This window comes from Rhinoderma darwinii, chromosome 2 (genome assembly GCF_050947455.1).
Source record: "Rhinoderma darwinii isolate aRhiDar2 chromosome 2, aRhiDar2.hap1, whole genome shotgun sequence".
Classification (NCBI taxonomy): Eukaryota; Metazoa; Chordata; class Amphibia; order Anura; family Rhinodermatidae; genus Rhinoderma; species Rhinoderma darwinii.
This window is the reverse complement of record NC_134688.1, coordinates 119229101-119245127: the sequence shown is the minus strand read 5'-3', so window position 1 is coordinate 119245127 and position 16027 is coordinate 119229101. Positions and strand designations below refer to the sequence as shown.

The following is a 16027-nucleotide window of genomic DNA, read 5'->3' as shown; positions in this document are numbered from 1 at the left end:
AATCTGCATTTTTCTAAATTGTAATGTATCTGCTTGTAAAACAGATCGTAATACCACACAAAATATTTACTAGTTAACATCCCCCATATGTCTACTTTATGTTTGCATCGTTTTTTGAACGTGCTTTTATTTTTCTAGGACGTTACGCGGCTTAGAACTTTAGCTACAATTTCTCGCATTTTCAAGAAAATTTCAAAAAGCTATTTTTTCAGGGACCAGTTCCGTTCTGAAGTGGCTTTGAGGGCCTTATATATTAGAAACCCCCTATAAAACACCCCATTTTAAAAACTGCACCCCTCAAAGTATTCAAAACCACATTCAGAAATTATTTTAACCCTTTAGGCATTTCACAGGAAATAAAGCAAAGTAGAGGTGAAATTTACAAATTATTTTTTTTTTTTACGAAACTCATTTGTAATACAGTTTTTTCTGTAACACAGAAGGTTTTACCAGAGAAATGCAACTCAATATTTATTGCCCAGATTCTGCAATTTTTAGAAATATCCCACATGTGGCCCTAGTGTGGTAATGGACTGAAATACCAGCCTCAGAAGCAAAGGAGCACCTGGTGGATTTTAGGGTGCTATTTTATTAGAATATATTTTAGGCACCATGTCAGTTTTGAAGAGGTCTTGTGTACCTAAACAGTGGAAACCCCCAAAAAGTGACCCCATTTTGGAAACTACACCCCTCAAGGAATTTTTCAAGAGGTATAGTTAGCATTTTTAGCCCACAGGTTTTTTGCTAAATTTATTGGAACTGGTCTGTGAAAATGAAAATCTACTTTTTTTCTGAAAAAACATACGATGTTTTAGTTTTTACAAGGAATAAAGGAGAAAAAGCACCCCAACATTTGTAAAGCAATGTCTCCCGATTACGGCAATACCCCATATGTGGTAATAAACTGCTGTTTGGACCCACGGCAGGGCTCAGAAGGGAATGAGGGCCATTTGGATTTTGGAGCGCAGATTTTGCTGCATTGGTTTTCGGTGCCATGTCGTGTTTGCAAAGCCCTGGAGGGACCATAACAGTGGAAACTCCCCAAAAGTGACCCCATTTTGGAAACTACACCCCTCAAGGAATTTTTCTAGGGGTATAGTTAGCATTTTGACCCTACACGGTTTTTGCTGAATTTATGGGAATTATGCAGTGAAATTGAAAATCTAAATTTTTTCTTAATAATAAAATGTAGTTTTAGCTCAGATTTCTTTCATTTTTACAACAGATAAAGGAGAAAAAACACCCCAATATTTGTAAAGCAAACTCTTCTGAGCACAGCAATACCCCATATGTGGTAATAAACTGCTGTTTGGACACATGGCGGAAGTTAGAAAGGACGGAGCGCCATTTGACTTTTGGAGCTCAAGTTTTGCTGGAATGGTTTGCGGCCCCATGTCACATTTGCAAAGCCACTGAGGGGCCAAAATAGTGCAAACCCGGCAAAAGTGACCGCATTTGGGAAACTATACCCCTCGTGGAATTTACCTAGCGGTATAGTGAGCATTTTGACCCCACAGTTTTTTTGCTGAATTATTGGGATTATGCAGTGAAAATGAAAATCTACATTCTTTCCACTAAAATGTTGAATTGTTTTCATTTTCACAAGGAATAAAGGAGAAAAAGCGCCCCAACAATTGTAAAGCAATTTCTCCCGAGTCTGGCAATACCCCATATGTGGTTATAAACTGCTGCTTGGATACACGGCAGGGCTCAGAATGGCAGGAGTGCTACTTGGCATGTCGATTTTGGATGATTGTTTTTTGGGCGCCATGTCGAATTTGCAGAGCCCCTGAGGTACCCGTACAGTAGAAACCCTTGAGAAGTGACTCCATTTTGGAAACTTTACCCCTCAGGGTAATCATCTAGGGGTGTACTCAGCATTTTGATCCCACAGGTGTTTCATAGATTGTATTAGAATGAGGCAGTGAAAATGAAAAATTTTTTTTTTTCCCAAAAATATGTAGTTTTGCACCCAATTTTTTTTCCCACAAGGGGCAATAGGAGAAAAAACAACACATAATTTGTTACCCAATTTCTCCGGAGTACGGCAATACCCCATGTGTGGCCCTAAACTGCTGTTTGGGAACATGGCAGAGCTCAAAATGGAAGGAGTGCCATGTGGCTTTTAGAGCACAGATTTTGCTGGACTGGTGTACGGGTCCCATGTCGCATTTGCAGAGCGTTCTTAGGTACCAGAGTAGAGTGTAAAACCATGAGAAGTGACCCCATTTTGTAAACTACACCCCTCAAGGCATTTATCATTTGCCTGGACATATGACAGGGCTTAGGAGTGAAAGGCGCATGTGAGACCTATTTTGGTGATTTTCGCAGCATTAGCCCACAACGGCAGGGCTCTGAGGTCAAATAGTAAAACAAACCCCCAAGTAGTGACCCCCATTTTGGAAACTGCACCCCTCAAGGCATTTTGACCACACAGGTTTTTTTTTTTCTATTAGAAACGAATGCTCAGTGGATGGTGCAAAGTGAAAATTGCAAATTTCCACAGGTATGTGCAATTTTAGTGCACAATATTTTGTGCCCAGTTCGTGCCACTGAAGACAAATACCTCAAACCGTTAAGCGGGTTCTCCTGGGTATGGTGATGCCATATATGTGGACGTACACTGCTGCTTGGGCACGCTGCAGGGCGCACCATTTGGCTTTTGGAGCGTGGATTTTGCTCGCTAGTTGTTTTGTTTGGGGTTTTGCTGGTATTTCAGTTATGATGTGGGGGCATATGTAAGCTGTGCGGAGAACATCAGGGGTATAATAAGTGAGTATAATAATGGGGTAAATAAATAATTATCCACAGATATGTGGCCGGTGTCGCATTGATAAATGGCGCCCAATCTTATCCGCTTTTGGACACTTTGCACATTTTGCATCGCCATATTCTGAGAGCCAAAACGTCTTTATTTTTTCTCCACCGGAGCTGGGGGAGGGCTTATTTGTTGCGGGACAATCTGTAGTTTTCATTGGTACCATTTTGGGGTACATGCGATTTTTTGATCACTTTGTATTTCATTTTTTGGGCAAGCAAGGTGACCAAAAACCTGCAATTCTGATGTTTTTTATTATTAATTTTTTACGGCGTTCGCCATGCGCTATGAATGACAATTTTACGTTATTCTGCAGGTCGGTACGATTACGGCGATACCATATGTATATAGTTTTTCTTATGCTTTGAAGCGTCTGCACGATAAAAATCACTTTTGTTTCAAATAATTTATTTTTGGTGTCACCAGATTCTGAGAGCCATAACTTTTTTATTTTTCTGTCAAAAAAGCGGTGGGAGAGCTTGTTTTTTGCGGGACGGGCTGCGTTTTTTAATGGTATAATTTTGGGGTACATGCAACTTTTAGATCCCTTTTTTTATTCTGTTTTGCGAGGGGTAGTGACTAACAAACAGCGATTCTGGAATAGTTTTTTATTAAAAATTTTTACGGTGTTCACCGTACGGGTAAAATAGCGTGATATTTTTTATAGTTTGGGTCGTTACGGTCGCAGGGATACCACATATGTGTACTTTTTTTTATGTTTTTTGGTTTTTCCTATAATAAAAGACTTATTATAGGAAAAAAGGCTGTTCTAGTGTTTAAACATGAAACTTCTTTTTTTTAACTTTTTTACAACATTTTTATTAACTTGTTTTAACTTTTTTTTTTTGTCCCACTAAGGAACTTGAAGGCATGAAGCCCTGATCGCTATTCTAATACACTGCACTACCTACATAGTGCAGTGTATTAGAGCTGTCAGCTATTCACTGACAGCAAGCCTATTAGGCTTCGCCTCCCGGCGGGGCCTAATAGGCTTCCATACTAGGAAGCGATTGTTAGGCTATGGTTGCCATAGCAACCATCGGAACACCCGCGGGTGCCGATGGTTGTCATTAGCAACCATCGGGTACGATCTAATCACTTAGATGCAGCGATAGCTCCATCTAAGGGGTTAATCGGCCGGATCGGAGCCTTGCTCCGGTCCTGGCCGTTAGGGCACGATGTCAGCTGTGACAAACAGCTGACACCCGCGCCTGTGGCAACCATCATGGTTGCCGACAGGCTACAAGACACTTCGATGCATCGATCACGTTGATCGATGCATCAAAGGGGTTAATCAACCGGATCGGAGCCTAGCTCCGGTCCTGGCCGTTGCAGAGGGGCGTCGGACAGTTGATTCCCGGCGGTGATACACACGTCATGGAACTGTGATTGGTCAGTCTGCTTTGACTGACCAATCACAGCGATCGCCGGCAGGAGGCCGCTGTGAATGGTCCCCTGCCGTCTTACTGTGCCGGTCAACTGTCAAACAGTTGACGGCACAGTTCTGTCACCTTGTCCTTTGACAGGGTGACAGTTTTTGGCCAGGACGCGCCGGTACGTCCCTGTGCCTTAAAGCACTTCAATGCAGGACGTACCAGTGCGTCCTGGTGCGCTAAGGGGTTAAAGAGGCTCTGTCACTACATTATAAGTGCCCTATCTCCTACATAATGTGATCGGCGCTGTAATGTAGATAACAGCAGTGGTTTTTATTTAGAAAAACAATCAATTTTGTCCAAGTTATGACCTATTTTAGATTTATGCTAATAACTTTCTTAATAGACAACTGGGTATTTTTTACCTTTTAACCAAGTGGGCATTGTAAAGAGCAGTGTAGGACGCTGACCAATCAGCGTCATACACTTCTCTCCATTCATGTACTCAGCACATAGTGATCTTGCAAGATCATGATGTGCTATCACTTACTCACACATTAACTTTACTGAAGTGTCTTGAGAGTGAATAGACATCGCTTTCAGCCAGGACGCGATGTCTCTTCACAATCCCGACACTTCGGTAACGTTTGTGTGTGACTTACTCACATAGCACATCGAGATCACGCTGTGCTGTCATTTAGTCCCACACAAACATTACCGAAGTGTCGGGATTGTAAATGGACATCGTGTCCTGGCAGGAAGCGATGTCTATTCACGGTCAAGACACTTCAGTAAAGTTAATGTGCGAGTAAGAGACAGCATATCATCATCTTGCAAGATCACTATGTGCTGAGTACATGAATGGGGAGAAGTGTATGACGCTGATTAGTCACTGATTGGTCAGCGTCATACACTTCTCTCCACAACGCCCACTTGGTCAAAAGATAAAAACACGCCCAGTTGTCTATTAAGAAAGTCATTAGCATAAATCTAAAATAGGTCATAACTTGGTCAAAATTGATTGTTTTTCTAAATAAAAAACACTTATCTACATTACAGCGCCGATCACATTATGTAGGAGATAGGGCACTTATAATGTGGTGACAGAGCCTCTTTAATGCATTAAAAGTCAAGGTAAAGACGGCTACATCTGAATGTCAGGAATAAGGGGAGGTATGAGCTTTATTTACATAAAAAAAAAAAAAACAACGCGCGCGCACACACACACACACACACACACACACACACACACACACGACAGGTCCTCTTGAAGGGACTATTTATTTCCCAACTCCTATATAGTGCCAACATAGTCTGCAGCACTGTACATAGATTGTCCCCAGTGGAGCTCAAAAGGTAGTTTATAATTTCGTAGACATAAATAGAAGCCAGTTTTACAGGAAGTCATTTACAGTATGATTTTGGAGGAAATGTGTCATTATTTATTTTCTCTAACATCATTCTACAATGCATTTGATCATATAAAAGTGTGATAAAAGTTGTGGACTAGTGGCACATGTGACATAGTTGAGAGAAGATTATATTTGGACCTGTTTAGAAGAGAGAAATTAAAATTGAGAGATAAATCTTACTACCACTTAGGCTTTGTTTACATCTGCGTCATTTAAGGGGTTAATCGGCGGGGATCATGGCCGTGATCCCACCCGATGTCTTCCTTGCTAGTAGCAGTCAGTACTGAGAGATGCCGGGCTGCGGGGAAGCACATGTAGATTAACGGGCTGCAGGCACAAGGACCTAATCTATGTGGGCTGGTTGGGAAGGGGTTAAGCATACTGAAGAATCACATTGACTGTCAACTCTACTGAACAATACCATATCCATTGGTCTCCTTTACAACCACTTACAAGGTGAGTAGAAAGTTCATAAGACACAACACAGGACCCGACACACTTTACAAGAGAATGTTGGCCCAATTTTTATTTATTTTTTTGCATTTTTAACCTACGAACCATAATTTTAGAAGTTTGAAAATCTCTTTTAGAATTAAAAAGAAAAACACGGTCACTGAATGCGGCTGTATTTAGTTCTCACCCAATGTGATTTGTCCTTAGAGATATTTCCAGTTCGCGTAGCACTTTTGTAGACTCTTGGACTCGTCTTCTGAATTTCTAAAATGTGTATAAGAAAATAAAACATTTTTCATTTTTTTTTTAAAAGAAAGAGAACATCGAAAGATCACAATTCCAAACACAGATGCCGTGCAGATGTACATTTGCACATATAAAATATCCTACAGTGTGACATTATGATCGTATATGAATCCTTGGGAACATACAAGTGAAAGTAACTACACCACAGATATGACATTCGGGAAGGAACAATACAAGACAAAAATGACATTTGGTATAGTACATATTCAAAATATCACACACACGTAAGCAGTATGACACAATCAAGCAATGTCACGCACGAATAGCGCATTCTGAAGATCTATGAATCAATGTGAAGAACACAGCGTGGCGGATGAATCACACCAGGAGCCCAATACCTTCAAGAATTTCCCTCCACATCCTCTATTTCTATATACCATCCTGACATATGGAAAAGTAGAATTCACCATCGATCTCCATTGTGAGATTGTGTGGGGTCTTGGGCCCATCCACTTAAATCGCAATGGCCATACGGGCCAAGAATAACACCTCCCTTAGGAATATCTTGGTGTGATGCGACCACAAGTCTTCTGTAACAATACCAAAGAGATATAGCAGTGGCGTAAAAGGTACTGGGAGCTGTAAGACAGTAGAGACTAGTGCAATTACTTCTTCCGAAAATGAGCAAATGCATGGACACGAACAAATCATATGCCAGAAGTCCGATCTAGGGGCTCTACACCTATGGCATTCTGTGGTCGGGCACCTATCCATTTTATGAAGCCTGACCGGAGTCAGATAGCTTTGGTGGATTATAAATAATTGAGTCATCCTATTATTGGCCGCTGGGAACACTAATGTATGGGATTTAAACTTCAGGTTCAATGTCAGGTATCAACTCCTTCCATTTTGCTTCCACTACCAGAGGTGCTGCCTCCAATTTCGCATGAATAAGGAAGGAGTATATAGCCGATATCAAACCTCTGGGTCCCTGGGACTTAAAGACCCCAATAATAGGGAAGTTAAAGATGGATCGCCCCGCTGATGGATACTGGGTTTCCAGAGCGTGAATTATTTGCAGAAACATAAAAAAAGCTTTCCTGGGAATACCAAAATCTGTTTGTAGATGTGTGAAAGATTTAATACTGCCATCCGCATACATGCCTCCCACACATTTTACCACCATGATTCCCAGAATTGTGGGTCTAAAGAGGTAGAAATATGGGGCAGGGAGGAATTATGCCACAGAAGTGTCTCAGAAATTATATCAGTGAAGGAAAGTCATTTCTCTGTGGCTAGCCACACCTGTGCTGCTATCCTATAAAATGGGAGTCATTTTCTGGGTGCCACGGTTGTGCCTTCTAGAATCGGCCATAAGTCGGGCATGTCTAAATAGAAAGCAAGATGATGCTCTCTATTAGGGAGAACTCCCAGGTCAGTTAACGCAGTTGTCCAGATAGATAACATAAATAGATGTCGGGAAGAGAGGCTCCTCCCGAGGACTTGGTTGTTTGCAATGTAGTTAAATTTAAGCTTCGATCTATTTGTCCCCCATATAAGAAATGGAAATAGAGCATGAACACATTTTTTTTTTAAAAAAGACAGGGGAATAGGTACCGCAGCATGTTCCAGTATATATAGGCATTTTGGGAGTATTATAATTTTTATGAGGCTAAGTGGTCTTTATGTAATCCAATAAAGGTTGAAAGTTGTTACCCATATCAGAACCATGAACTTTACTCACTATTATATCCAGATATTTAAAATGATTAATGACTGAGTCCACAGACTATTGGCGCCCAATCTTGATCCTGTAGTGGCATAAAAAAAATACTTCTGCCAATTTACTGTATGTAAACCAGAGACTTCTCCAAATCTGCCAATTGCGGTAATCGCTGCAGGCAAGGAATCCTTAGGCCGAGACATGAAAAGAATCATATCATTGGCGTAAAGGAAGATTTTATTTTCCATTCCCCAAATTTTACCCCTCGATAAATGACACTTTGACGGAGAAGGCCAGAGGTTCTATAGCTGTGGCGAATAGCAATGGGGATAGAGGACACCCCTGTCTAGTACCCCTAGCTAGTTGGAAGTACGGGGAAAGAATACCATAAACCAAAATTTGTGCCCAGGGGATTTGTAAAGTGTGGAGACCCACTTTATAATTTGGGGACCAAAACTGTATAAAATTTCTATTAAGTATGGCCATGAAAATTAAACATTTTAACAAAAGTTTTAACAGTGCCAGTGTAAGGATACTTAAAGAGGCTCTGTCACCACATTATAAATGCCCTATCTTCTACATAATGTAATCGGCGCTGTAATGTAGATAACAGCTGTGCTTTTTATTTTGATAAACGATCGTTTTTGACGGAGTTATGACCTATATTAGCTTTATGCTAAGGAGTTTCTCAATGGACAAATGGGCGTGTTTTACTTTATGACAAATTTGGCGTTGTACAGAGTGTATGATGCTGACCAATCAGTGACCAATCAGCGTCATACACTTCTCCCCATTCATTTACACTGCAGGTAGCGATATAGCTATATCGCTATGTGCAGTCACATAAACACACTATAACGCTACTGCAGTGTCATGACAATGAATATACATTACCTCCAGCCAGGACGTGATGTGTATTCATTCTCCTGACCATTCTTCTGTAGCGTCTCTGTGATTTACAGCATAGCACAGTGAGATCTCGCTGTGAATGACAGCTTACAGCGTAATCTCGCGAGACTACGCCTGCTGTGCTGTAAATCACAGAGACGTGCAGAGAAGTGGTCAGGATTCTGAATATACATCACGTCCTGGCTGAAGGTAATGTATATTCATTATCAGGACACCGCAGTAGCGTTATAGTGTGTTTATGTGGCTGCACATAGCGATATAGCTATATCGCTATCTGCAGTGTAAATGAATGGAGAGAAGTGTATGACGCTGATTGGTCAGCGTCATACACTCCTCTGTACAATGCCCACTTTGTCATATAGTAAAACACGCCCAGTTGTCCATTCAGAAACTCATTAGCATAAAGCGAATATAGGTCATAGCTCCGTCAAAAATGATCGTTTTTCTAAATAAAAAAAATACTGCTGTAATCTACATTACAGCGCCGATCACATCATGTACAATATAGGCCACTTATGATGTGGTGACAGAGCCTCTTTAAAGCCTGCATAAACAACTAAGTCATTCTGCTTTAGAAATCCTCTTTATTAATAGAAGATTATTTTAGCAAAAAAGATAGATAGAGATAGAACTTTAATCTACGGATGCAGTTGCAACAAATAATTAAAATGAACGCTTTGGAATTACCTGGATTTCTGCATTGATTACTAAAAAAAATGTGTTCTGATTGTTAGGGCCTGTTCACATCACCGTTCATTTCCGTTCCGGGGTTCCGTCTGAGGTTTCCGTCGGGTGAACCCCGCAATGGAAAGTGAAAGCACAGCTTCCATTTCAATCACCATTGATCTCAATGGTGACGGAAACATCGCTAATGCTTTCCGTTCGTCACCATTCCGGCAGGTTTCCGGTTTTCCAACGGAATCAATAGCGCAGTCGACTCCGCTATGGATTCCGTCAGAAAACCGGAAACCTGCCGGAATGGTGACGAACGGAAAGCATTAGCGATGTTTCCGTCACCATTGAGATCAATGGTGATTGAAATGGAAGCTGTGCTTTCACTTTCCATTGCGGGGTTCACCCGACGGAAACCTCAGACGGAACCCCGGAACGGAAAGCGAACGGTCATGTGAACAGGCCCTTATCTAAATCACAATTATAGACAAACACGATCTAACTAAACCAACACCACAAAAAGTTGTACTGTTCATGCCTTATAGAACACAATAAATAAACATCCACAGTGCAGGGAGAAAAACTAAGTGAACCTGTGTTAATGACTTCAAGAGCTAACAGGAGATGAGATTGAAGTGTGGGTTTCACAAGTGCTTTGCCCATTAAATAAAAGGCACACAAAGCCTGGTTACTGACCAATCAGATCTTCTCAAGAAAGATTGGTTTGTGTGAACCATGCCACTTGGAAAACCTCAGATTACCTTTGGTTTTCTTGCAATTGTATATGTGACATTGACACCATAATGGCTTTTATCATTATACTACAAATTTAAAAAAAAATCAAAAAAAAAAAATACTATTAACCCTTTTAGAAGTAATTTTTTTCACATCAGAAGACCAAATATAAAATAGCATAACTACAATATCTCCTAACAGGGACATTTACAGGATTAAAAAAAAAAAAGATAAGAAAATATATATGTTAACCTTACACTTGGATACGGACCATTTAATAACCTACGTAAGGATTGCGGTTAGCCCAAGTCATACTCAGAGGGGCCTGAATGTCGATATATGGGGACTTGTTTGTCAGGGTCCTCACACTCTATATGCCCCTGTGCCTGCCCTCGACATGGCAAAAAAATAGTCAGGAAAATAAATTCACCCCCAATGTTCCCTCCACTGAACAGATGTACAGTGTGAGAATGCCGCCAAACATCTCCTCATAACTCAGCTACCCGGACCCCTGAGTAAATAAAGGGGGATATTAATTAATTACAGGGGCTTTAAAATGACTACACATGGGAATATTCAGTCACTCGCCCCCAAAATAACAAGAGACGATAAAATACAAAACACAAGATTTATGAAGACCACTAGAATAATTCATTACCTTTCTTGTTACTCCTGGGTCTAAGAAAGATTGCAGCTTCTGGATGTAAGTGTGCGGGGGATTTTTCACTTGAAACCGCTCCTATATACACAAACCAGTAAAAAGGTAAATATAACAAGTAGAAAAAAAGATGATAAATTTAAGTTGATAAAAAATTTATATGACAAAGCACATGGTCTACAAGTTGTCCTATTATCAGACTGCTCCATCTGTATAAGTGATTTGGGTGATCTACTCGTCATATGTGATTGGGTAAAACTCACTCGCTGCAGGGATCAGCTCTGGCATCAGTTCCGGTCATATGTTTATACGCCAAAACATTAGTTTGGCTATCCATTTTATAAAAGCTAATGTTTTGGCATATAAACTGTCCATATGACCTAACAACATGCAATAGCATTAGGAAGCATGTCTGGACACAAGGAGGACTACATCATCAGGATTTCCTCAAGAAGCACACCTTCTTTATAGAATACCACAGGCAATTCTAACGTTCGTGATTTACACTGAATATGGTGGAGATCAGAGTATCCCCAAGTCGCAGCTGCTAGACGGGAAGCTTGGCCGTCACTGACAGATTGGCTTCCTGTCATGGTAGTTCACGACTCAACCACATATCTATCTCTTAGTGCAGGAATTGCTAGTTCATCTTAGGAAGGAGAACCTTTGCCAAAATTATTCATACCCTAGGAGAGTAAGGCAAAGTTTAGGTCTCCTCCGTCAGAGAAAGAGATGACCAAAAATCCAAACGGAAAGCATCACTCCTGTTAGAATTACCATTGATTTCAATGGTAATTCTTTTGTTTCAGTTGGATTTTGTTGCACTTTTGCTTCCCGTGAAAAGAAAGGAAACTTTAGCGAATGGAGGCAAAAGAATTATCACTGAAATCAATAGTAATTCAAACAGAAGAGATGCTTTCAGTTTGGATTTTCGTTCATCTCTTCCTCTGACGGAAGAGACCTAAACAGGAGACAACAGTAGTGTGAACTTAGCCTTAAACTTTGGAGATTGGAGATGGCTACAAGCTCCTTCCCAAACTGAACCTTCTGTTTTACTCTACTTTTATGTAGTGTCATTATAACCCGACTCCTGTTTATCCTCTATATAGAAATATAACCATACCTGGTCACAAATGAGATCCCACTTTTTTTCATTATCGTACTGGCGCAGTAGTCGTGCCTTGTCTGGGGGAAGGTTCATGGAACTCTGAAAGAAACAATCAAGACAAAGGAATCTATCACATGTTGAACAAACCGCACCCCTCTGTCCATTACATTTCCAAATATTACCCATGATCAATATTTTTTTTAAATATCTCTTAATTGTCCATTGGCTTTCATGATCATCCTGAAGCAACCAGCATAGATTTTACAAAATGCATTTTAAGATACATAATATTTGTGCATAGTAAAATAGAGCTATATAGGACTATTAATAATAAAAATAAAAGAGAGTGCTGCAATTTCTTCTTTTGTTTTAGAACTCTGGACCCTGGATCAATGTCGGATACGCAGGCACCCAGATAATTTTGTTGCCAAGGTGCAGCTATCTTCCATTTATATGAGTGTATCTATGTAGAAAGCACAAGCTTAAGTAGATCATGAAACTAGTGCGTATATACCCACTATATTTTATACACACACACACACACAATTTTCTAAGGCCGTGTTTACATCTGCGTTCTTCATTTCTGTTACATTCCGTTATACGAGCAAAACGAAAATGACAGTGACGTATCTGTGGCATGACGGAAACCAACAATGCCCTGCGCACCCCATTGACTATTATGGTCCATCAGGTTTCCGTCATTTTACTGACCAAAACAGCACTGCATGCTCCGCCATTATGTCCAGGCTTTTTGGTTGAATCGGTGACGGAGTCTCCTACGGAAGCCTCCAGCCCAGAAGTGAACGTAGCCCAAGTAGGAGGTGCAACTAAGTAGTAGCCATCCACAAGCAGTCTTTATACAAAGCTTTCATCGAGTTCTACGTGTAACAAGGGACACACTCTGTACACTGCTACTTTTTTTTTTAACATTTAATTCAGTGGGTATCCAGTTAAGTAATAGCAGCATGCATGAATTCCACAGGTTGTTCTATGCATAGCACCATACTAGAGAACATTGATGGTGGGTATGTTACATCAAATATGAAAGAAGCCTGGTACTAGCCCATAGCATGGGTTAAGCACAGTCTGGATTTTCGGATCTGGGGCATGAGGCACATACCTGCGGCTAGCACACGGTTAGATTATTATTATTTTTTTTTTTAAAGTAGTAGTTTCTTGTTGCCTTGTCGTGATTTTGCCATGGTTACGAAAATCGTGGCAAAAAAAATTAAAAATAAACCAAAAACGATTCATGTAAATACACCTTTAGGGGATTGACTTTGGCTCTCAGGAAACTTGCTTTAGGTACTAGTATGCGCACCGTATCACTTCTTACTGGGGGTGCAGTATTGTCCATTTTATAAACGTTGGGAGGGTATGGGCTTAAAGAGGCTGTCACCACATTATAAGTGGCTTATATTGTACATGTGATTGGCGCTGTAATGTAGATTACAGCAGTGTTTTTTATTTAGAAAAACGATCATTTTTGACGGAAATATGACCTATTTTAGCTTTATGCTAATGAGTTTCTCAATGGACAACTGGGCGTGTTTTACTTTTTGACAAATTGGGCGTTGTGGAGAGAAGTGTATGACGCTGACCAATCAGTGACCAATCAGCGTCATACCCTTCTCTCCATTCATTTACTCTACACATAGCGATATAGCTATGTGCAGCCACATACACACTATAACGTTACTGCAGTGTCCTGACAATGAATATACATTACCTCCAGCCAGGACGGGATGTGTATTCAGAATCCTGACCACTTCTCTGCACGTCTCTGTGATTTACAGCATAGCAGGCTTAGTCTCGCGAGATTATGCTGTAAATGGTCATTTACAGCAAGATCTCGCTGTGCTGTAAAGTGCGGAGAAGTGGTCAGGATTCTGAATACACATGCCGTCCTGGCTGGAGGTAATGTATATTCATTGTCAGGACACTGCAGTAACGTTATAGTGTGTGTATGCGGTTGCACATAGCGATATAGCTATATCGCTAGTGCTGTGTAAATTAATGGAGAGAAGTGTATGACGCTGATTGGTCACTGATTGGTCAGCGTCATACACTCCTCTGTACAACGCCCAGTTGGTCATATAGTAAAACACGCCCAGTTGTCCATTGAGAAACTCATTAGCATAAAGCTAATATAGGTCATAACTCCATAAAAAATGATCGTTTATCTAAATAAAAAACACTGCTGTAATCTACATTACAGCGCCGATCACATCATGTACAAGATAGGGTGCTTATAATGTGGTGACACTGCCTCTTTAAAACGATGCTTATTTTCCTCTAGTTAGTTTTACTTTGTGACATCATCAACACTTGTGTCTTCTGCTTATCACGGTAAAATCCTTTTTTGTATCTAAGGCATGAGGCTGAGATAATTTTGGTTTACACACAGGAATTGTTTTGATAGAAAAAGCATTGAAACGCAGTGACCACCACAGTATGGTTTGTCTGACACCACAATTTAACAGATTAATTTCTATAGTAATAGGAAAGTTTACACTAATTGAAAATTATGGCCATAGGTCATTTACATGTAGCGATTATCAATATAAGTGGTTGGAGGTAATCGTAGAAGAAAAAAAAAAAGCACAGAATGTAAAACCCCCTCTTATTTATTTTTGCTTTAGAATTAAGTTAGTGCTATAAGTTATTGAGTCCTGTAATTAAAAAACAAACAAAAAAACCACGCATGTGATAATCATAAGAATTTCACTAAACTGTGAATGGGTCGTATGAGTCCTGCACGTCCCAGAATGCAGTAAACTCCGTTCCCTGGCAAACAACATGGAATACCCGGCTCATCCTCAACTCGCACGCCCCAAGCCCTGCTCCACATTTAGAAAACAGTGGTTTTGTTTGTGCCTCGCCTCAGTTCAGGGATGTTATTCGTGCTGGAGAGGGAGTTTCCTGACCGGAGCTGCTGCTCTTGGTTATCAGATCCAGCACCATTGCATCTAAAGCAGACACACAAACACACATGGGTTCACAGAATAAAATGAAGAGAATCTTATCAACACAACGGACCACATATCCCATGTCCGTACTAGTTCTTTATTTGCAAGCTCAATACGGAATGAGCCCTAACACTGTAGAAGAAACGGTTGATGTAGTAGAGTTATCCAATGGTCACCTAGACAGTACAGATATAGAGTACAGTGGAAGGAGAGGAAGATAAAGAACAGAAGAGTCGAGGAAACATTGATTTTAGCAGCAAGGGTAAGAACTAGATAGAACGCTTAATAAAAAGATGGGTTATAAGGACATGGCACGGTCAGGCTGCATGTACACTTCCGTCGGCCGTTGTACAGCCGCTGACTGTTCCATGAAACACGGACCGCACACGGATGGCTTCCGTGTGCAGTCCATTGTTTAACAGACCAAATCAATGAAAAGGCCGAGACTGTTCTGTCAAAAACAGACAGGAGTAGGACCTGTCCTATTTTTTGACGGAACGGCCGCACGGTTCCGTTAAAACAATGGAAGTGTGCATGGCCTCATTGAAATGAATGTTCCAGGGTGCCATAAGTTAAAAAAATGGAAAGAACCCTGACGAAAAAAACTGAAGTGGCCATGAGGCGTAAGTGTTACAAATCAACCATTGCAGGGTAAGGGCTCATGCCTATGGCTGTGTTATAGCTCCATACAAGCTCCGAGTTGTACTGATCCGTAACACAGTACCAACAGAAGTCTACTGAGCCACACACGATCGGACACCGTATTATGGAAGGATTCTAGATTGCTTCTGCATAAGAACAGTGCGGTAGAGACTATGTGCTGCCGTAAAGGTTCTGTCAGGAACGTCTAGGGTTACACGCACACGACTGTTGTGGTCAGTGTGCTATCCGTTTTTATTTTTTTTACGGATAGCACACTGATCCATTCATTTCTTTGGCCCCATGCACTCA

General features: G+C 40.7%; 1 protein-coding gene across 4 annotated transcripts in view; it reads right to left on the bottom strand.

The window, feature by feature from the left end:
* Nucleotides 1-16027, bottom strand: part of FMNL3 (formin like 3) — a 154738-nt gene that overhangs the window by 52887 nt on the left and 85824 nt on the right. For all 4 annotated transcript variants that reach the window (XR_012881386.1, XR_012881387.1, XM_075852225.1 and 1 more), the window contains exons 2-4: nt 12123-12206; nt 11000-11080; nt 6244-6320 (exon numbers count right to left, since the gene is read on the bottom strand). Coding sequence is in view for 2 of the 4 variants with exons in the window: in XM_075852225.1 (XP_075708340.1) it covers nt 6244-6320; nt 11000-11080; nt 12123-12206 (242 nt within the window). In the remaining 2 variants the exon portion in view is untranslated. The remainder of the gene's footprint in view (nt 1-6243; nt 6321-10999; nt 11081-12122; nt 12207-16027) is intronic.